The 7835-nt window shown below is 27.1% G+C and overlaps 1 protein-coding gene across 1 annotated transcript in view; it reads right to left on the bottom strand.

The window, feature by feature from the left end:
* LOC111642430 (protein SCAI-like) overlaps positions 1–7835 on the bottom strand; it is a gene marked incomplete at its 5' end in the record, with an annotated part of 30552 nt that overhangs the window by 18203 nt on the left and 4514 nt on the right. The window contains 3 exons of the mRNA XM_023388782.1: positions 3203–3299; positions 3435–3533; positions 3620–3706. Of these exons, the coding sequence (XP_023244550.1) occupies positions 3203–3299; positions 3435–3533; positions 3620–3706 (283 nt within the window). The remainder of the gene's footprint in view (positions 1–3202; positions 3300–3434; positions 3534–3619; positions 3707–7835) is intronic.

Here is a 7835-nt window from a genome sequence, read left to right as displayed (position 1 = left end):
GGATCCCTAAGCTAAACCTACAGCTAAAAACACATAAACCAGGCAAACAAATATAACCCATCGTCGACTTCAAAAATTCAGTCCTATAAAATTTAGAAAACAATTAAAACGAAAATTGCAAAAGTATAAAATTCGAAATACTCCATCAAACACGCAGACGAACTTTTACATGACATAGAAAATATAAAAATCAACAAAAATTACAGACCTCCAAGCTTAGATATAGTAAACATGTACGTTCGATAACCTGGAATCTAATGGAAAGTACTGTACACTAGAAAAATTGAAACAAAAAAGAAGAAATTGATTTAACAGAATTCGTATACAAGAGTAATTATTTCGAAGTCGACAGTAAGTTCTACACACAACAAACAGTTATAAGCATGAAGTCAGTCATAGGACCGAAGCTAGCAGAACTTGTTATGGTAGATATAGATCAGTGTTTCTCAACCTCTAACGAATCGTCGCCCCCTTCAACGTAGTATCGCCCCCTTCAATAAAACCGTTACCTATTATCGCCCCTTTCACTTCAAAATTCTGATGCCGAGGACCAAGACTAACGCCAAATTCGTACTGCATTGAATAGACTTGTGACTAGTATAATGTTATTTGTTTAATTATTGTACGATATAACGAATAAAATATCTAATTATTCTTAATATAATGTTTTTCTATATCGCCCAAAAAATTGTTTTCCGCCCCCCAAAATATAAATTGTTACTAATCGCCCCTTCAACATGGAAAAACGCCCACATGGGGGCGATATCGCCCCCGTTGAGAAACACTGATATAGATCAAGCAATCAAACAAATTACAGGCATAAAGTTCTATAAACGACATGTGGATGACATAATTATACTATACGACCAAGAAATAATAAAATTAAGATAAAAAATAAACAAATTAAATGATAATATTAAATTTAAGGTAGGAAATGAGTCAAACACAAAAAAAACAACCTCGACATTAAAATAACCAGAAAGGCAAAGAAGATTGAATTCGAGCCATACACAAAACCATGTGAGATTAGAAAAGTGTTAAACTACAATTCAAACATCCCACTATACAAAAAAGAAAACATATTCATCGTGGAGTATAAAAAAAATCGAGAACAGAACAAGCTCGCTACAGAAAAAGAAAAAACATCTTAACGAACTGCGAACTAAATTCATATTAATTATAGTTTGAGTAACATTTTAGATTAAACGAAAAAATAAACACACATCGAATACAAAGTACATCGCGTGTTTCATAAACAAAATAATTTTAATTAAATCTTTTTCATTTATCTCAAGAAACGATAAATTTCTTTCAATATATACTGTATGTTTCGGAATTTCATGCATACGAAAAAATTTGCGGTTCTCTCTTTTAAAAACGGAAATTTAAATGAAACAATAATGTAAGATTTGTCTATACACCTGTATTATAACATGAAATAACAGAATGAAAATATGAGAGGTTTTGTTTTAAAAGATTACTTTAAGAAAACAACATACTAATTATTTGTATTACAAAATTTTAATTATTATCGAAAAAATAATAATAATACATACCAGAAAAATATACGAGAGAAAACACTAACTGTATCGAATGGGTTACTTTTCTCTTTCCTCTCCATTTTCTACTAATTTCTGCTGTCTACAATTTTCTGTACACTGCATCTGTTGAATTACTCATCAAATCTGGAATTCTATCAGATAATATATAATATTTATTTTAAAGTGTAAAGGTTTAGTGTGTTACTTGTGTTCAGAAAACCTTGAAGTTTCGTCAAGATGTAAAAACAGTAAAATTATGTTTTAAGAAAGATATAAATTTGTCATTGATATAATTTAAACTTAAATTTTTTATATATATTAAAACAGTACATATATATGCAAAAGAAAAATTATCTGAAGATTGATAAATAAATAAAAATTAATTACTTTTTATAGTAAAAGTTTTGTAATGAATTCCTTAACTTTTCGGCAGAAAAACACTAAGACATATTTTAACATAAATTTAAAATTTTATGCTGTACTATATGATATAAGTTAGTGTTATATAAGTAACCGTTATACCATTATTTATGATAATATGGCAACAAGCTTAATTATAAGGATAGAGATAGGTTTTTATTAGACAAAATACAAATTCTAGCAACGAGAAAATCTTGACTAAATGTAACCCCCTCGACGTAAGAACGACATCCCTTATCTTTCCACCCCTTCGACCTTTAACCACTAAGATGTAAGAGCGACGATTTCCGTTATATACAAGCTAACTTGCCAAATTTCGTTTTTTATCATTATTTCATCTCGAGATATGAGAAATATTAGACGAAATAGACAAACCAACACACGTACAGTACGTGTGCGCAAATGTATATATATATATATACGTAAGTGTGTATGTATATATATACACACAAACTTATCCCCGAAATATTTTTTTCGCTTATTCCGTTTTACTTCCCGGCTGTAAGGTCAGACTTAACGAAGATTGTACTCGTTATTAGAATTTACAGTTTTTTATAAAACTTATCTCTACTCTGAAAATTAAACCTTTTGCCATTTTATAATAGTTAAAAATATAAAAAGTTTTTAATAAAATATCACAACAAATGGCACAATGTACAATTTTAAGCATTTTTGCTGGGAAATTTATGAAACATGTTAGATTTTTATCTTTGCTTTTAAATAAAAATATAGTATAGTATAATATATATATTTTTTATTGCACTATATATAGTTTTTACTCAAAATTTTGTATTTATTAAATTTATTTAAAGTAATAAAAGAATTTTATATAAGTACTACATTTCATAAAAATATATTATCTGTAAATAAAATAAAATGTACTTTCTTTTCTGGAGTTTTATCAATTTTATTATTTGTGTAGTAGTATTTTTGAGCATGTAATGTTTATCTTCAGGTACAATTTTTATGATGTAGAGAAAGCAAGTATATTTTATTCTATTTCATAAAAAGTTATAGTACCTTAAAACAGACATCTTAGTTTTTATAATCAGAAATATTTTAAATTTTATAAATATGAAAAAATAAATAAATTTTGAAAATATAAAAATAAAATTTTTATTGAAGCAATTCACTCAACTTTGTGACATTTTCTAGTTACATTAACTTGGTCGTATATTGAAATGCTCCAATATGGATCATTTCCTGTAAAAACATCTAATGAAAATATAAAACAAACTTACTCTTACTAAATCCCTTACTAATTTCATTTTCTTGAGCAGGAGGCAGACAACAATGAAACGTGCATAGTAACGGAGTTTTTTTACCATAAGATCTGATCTGAAAAAATATTAAATATATATTAAAAATATACGTTTATAAATTCAATCATAATTCCAAACTATTATACTGAAAATCACATAAAATATATGCATTGCAAGTCTATTCTGATTACTGCAAATAAATAAACATTACCTTTCTTCTTTACTCGCTTTACTATAATAACCTCTGGCACGAATTGCTGCATAAAAAGAAAACGTCTCATTCAGATAGTTTGTTTCACTTGTTCTCAAACTGAAATAAAAATTTTTATGAATATTACATATCATTTTTTAAATTTTATACATAAATCTAATGGTAATTAAAATGACAATTCTTACTAATAATGGTAATAAAGTTGGCCTATTTTAGAGGCAATCTCTCCTATTTGCCATCGTTTCAAGCCATATTTTGAATCCAAAATTTGTCTGTAAAAATAAATTAATACATAAATATGTTTGAAATGAAAAAAATAAACACTATTTTTAATTGAACAAAGTAAATTATTTTTCTGAAATATAGAAGTGTGTGTTCTACTAATTTTATTCAGAATACAAAGTATTGGTAGCAAAACCACTTATCATTAATTAAATTTTTTCCCAAGAGAAATAAAACAAACAGAATTCATTATTTATTTTGGTAAAGTGTTTTTCATTAGAGAATTATCATAAAATATTAANAATCAAATGATAGAGCCAGATTACCTATTATATTAAAACTTATCTAATTAATTATACAGATATCTGTATTATAATTAATCACATATCATCTATATATTGGGTTGTTCGGAAAGTAATTTCGATTTTTTATTACTAGAGGAATTACATGTATTTTACCAGCCAATTTCATTTTAAACCACATTTTCATTATATATTTTGACAGCTGACATTTAAAGGCTTATTTGTAAAAAATTTTGTTTGGTTCTGTACAATTTTTTTTTCTTCGGTGTCCCATCAAATATGGAAAATCGACAGCATCATTTTCAGCATATTTTATTTTTTTATTACCAAAAAATCAAAAATGCTGTTCAAGCAAGAAAAAAATTGTGGTACATGTATGGAGAAGATGCGTTGAGAGAAAGACAATGCCAAAACTGGTTTACAAAATTTCGTTCTATCCTTCAATATTCACCACCTTCTGGATAGCCAGTTGAAGCCAACAAAAACAAAACAAAGGTACTGATTGAAGCAAACTGCCGAATAACAACACGTGAAATCACTAAGAGATTAAATTTGTTGAATTGAACTGTTTATGATTACTTGAAACAAACTGGTTTCATTTCAAAGCTTGATATATGAGTTCCATATGTTCGTAAGGAAATGCTCTCTTTGGTGAGATTTTAAGGAAATTTTTTTTTGAGCTTTTACCAGACAATTTAACGATTAATTCGAAAGCGTACTGCCATCGAGTATACAAACTGAGTAATATCATCAAACAGAAAAGGCATCCAGAACTGATCAACAAAACAGGTGTAGTGGTTTACGATGATAATGCCAAATTTCACACAAGTTTGGTAACTCGTCAGAAACTGTTACAGTTTAGATGGGATGTGCTATCACATCAACCATATTTGCTAGATCAGGCACTCTCAGATTATTACTTGTTCCGGTCTTTATAAAATTTTTTAAACTGTTAGACGTTTACTTGAAATGAAAATGTCAAAAATTACTTGGATCTGTTTTTTTCGTAAGCAAACATCAAAACTTTTATAAATGTGGAATCATGCTACTACCAGAAATGATGGCCAAATATTTGACCAAAATGTTCAATAAATAATTCAATAAAATATTTATTTATTATAAAAATATTGTTTTTTTTTTGCCACGGAAAAAATGAAATTACTTTCCAAACAAACCAATAATTAATTTGCCAAGTTCTAGTCTGATAGTTAATCTGGTTCTATCATTTGATTATTAGTATAATTCGGGCTTGGTTTTCTATATAATTAATTCTTATTATTCTTATATTAACTCTCAATGTAATCTTAAAATACACTAGCAGATCCTGCCACATGATGTTGTGGCTCAAAATGTATCTATTATAAATGTATAACACTTTCCCCATGGGAAGAAATTTTTTGAAAAATCCCTTTTTAGTGTATATTCTGTTGATGTACCCTATTAAAATGCAATCAAAAACGCAAAAAACCACATCTAAAATAGTATAATAGAAGCCAACTTCTTCATGGTAAGCCTTAATCCTAACAATCTCCCACCAGTGGGGGGAATTTCGACACGTATATTATATAAAAACATGTGCGTATTCGAATACAACGTTGTGTCAAAATTTCAAAAAAATTGGTAAGAACAAATGAAAATTACATTTTTATTTATATAGATAGATAGAAGATGATCTGCTTTAGTTCATCCTCACAGAAAAGCAAACTTAGGTCACCATACTTGTAGCATCATCTGTTGGACATAAAAGCCTTAACCTAGATGATATCTTTTAATTTATATGAATGTTTACCGGAATAATATACAGCCTATGTCCACCCTGAAGTTCCATTCTAAATATTGGCAAAAGAATTTTTGAAATCGGATGAGTAGTTTTGAAGATTACCTGCTACATCCAAACTTACAAACATTACCTCTTTATAATATTAGTACAGATTAAAAAAATGGTAATATATCATCACAATAATATTTTTAAACAAACCTGTAATAAATTTCAATCAATCCTTGATTTTAGTTAAAAAAACTTCTTTTACATTATTAAATTTCTATGAAAATATCAGCAATTCTGTCTTTATTTCACTGTGTTAGTTTTAAATATCATTTATTTATAACTGATTTAGAAAAATAAGATTATTCAATGTATTGAAAAAATTATGATATTCATTGGTACAATTATAAATAAGATAGATATTTAGAGATTTAACTTCCTAATTATACTGAAAAATAAATAACAACAACAAAGACTAAAAATTTAAGAACATTTATTAATTTCTATTTTGTAATTTGTAGATTAATTAACTAATCGAATAATTATTGGATTAGTTAATCTTAACATGAGCCTTAAACTTCAAAAATATTAAAAGTTACTTTTGAAAAAGTTTTCTAAACAGATAAAAAATGTTGCAAGCACTCTAACATTTATATTATTTTAAAGTAAATTATGATTATGTAATTGCTGATGGGTTATATTTATTTTTAAACTAATAATCACTGAGTTTTTTCTAAATGATAAAATCAAATAATTTAATAAAATTTACCAATATTTCGAGACCTAGTGAGTAAACGACTAGCTTCACTCATAAATCGATCCATATGGCTTTGACCTTTCTCCCAGAGTGTTATAGGAATATCCACAATATTGCATATAAAACATAATGCCGTTAATGGACTATGAAGAAACAGAGTAAACAGACTGCCATTGTGCTGTTGATCTAAAAGTGTTTTTAAGTTTTTTTTTAAAAAAATTATACATTTAATATTTAAAAAAAAAAAATACATTAAAGAAGTGTACTGAAGCAATTACCACGGAAGGCAGCTGGTACATCTTCGGGTGACATCAGTACCACCACAGGTTGTCCAAAATAACGAGGTATGTGTTGGAAGGCATGACTGTTATCACTGTCGACAATCAGTAATAAAGGTTTACGGGTATAAGGATACAGATCGCCTGGGAATAAACTGGAGGGGAAAAAATTTTGAAATAAGTACTTTTTTGTAAAATTTTTAAAATAAAATAATAAATCCTTACCAATGCATATCTTTCAACTGAATATTTCTTTTATTTGCATGATCTGGTTCACGCTTACTGTTGGTGGCGACACCTCCATAATCGTAACCCACTAAAAAAGTTGAGATTAATATTTATAAATGTAATAATGATACAAACTAATAAAGTAATGAAATTTAAAAAATATTTCTTTATAGTTGAACTGACAATAAGATTTGTTAGACTTTAAAAACATTAAATACATACTGTCATCAGGATGTTTAATATTAGAAAAACTTCCATCAGCTGATAAATATAATAATAATACACCATTTGGCGGAAGTTCTTTAAATCCTGATGCCAAAAACACAAATAATTGACTGAAAGTTGGTTTATACAGAAGATATTTGTGTGGATTTTCACGCTTCAGAGGTCTTTGTTCACCGTTTTCTGGCTGTAAACAATAATTTATATAAATTTACACAAACAAGTTTTAAAACTGATTAATCATAAGTATAACATTACAAAAGGCAATCTTCCAGGTGCAGGAGAGGCATCATACAATTGTGTAGTGTCTTCTTGGGGTTCTCTTTCTAAAGTTTGTAGCATACGAAACATATCTAAAGTAAGTTCGCTAAATTTTACCTGAAAATTCAATTTATATTTTTAATTTATTTAATTCTTGTGAAATTAAACAAAATTATAATAATAATTAACTTAAATTTATATGTTATAACTTATTTATCATCAAATAACATTAAAAGAACATAAATTGTATGTTTCAATTAACTTTTTAAAAAAAAATAAGCAATGACTATCTTGTGAATAAATACATAAATTTTTGGGTATTTATTCACAAAATATTTACTAATTATTATTTTATTTTTTTGGTGA

This window comes from Centruroides sculpturatus, unplaced genomic scaffold (genome assembly GCF_000671375.1).
Source record: "Centruroides sculpturatus isolate CEXI.00-Female unplaced genomic scaffold, Cexi_2.0 scaffold1537, whole genome shotgun sequence".
NCBI classification, from domain to species: domain Eukaryota; kingdom Metazoa; phylum Arthropoda; class Arachnida; order Scorpiones; family Buthidae; genus Centruroides; species Centruroides sculpturatus.
Note: the sequence above shows the minus strand (reverse complement) of the source record. Positions and strands in the feature narration are given on the sequence as shown.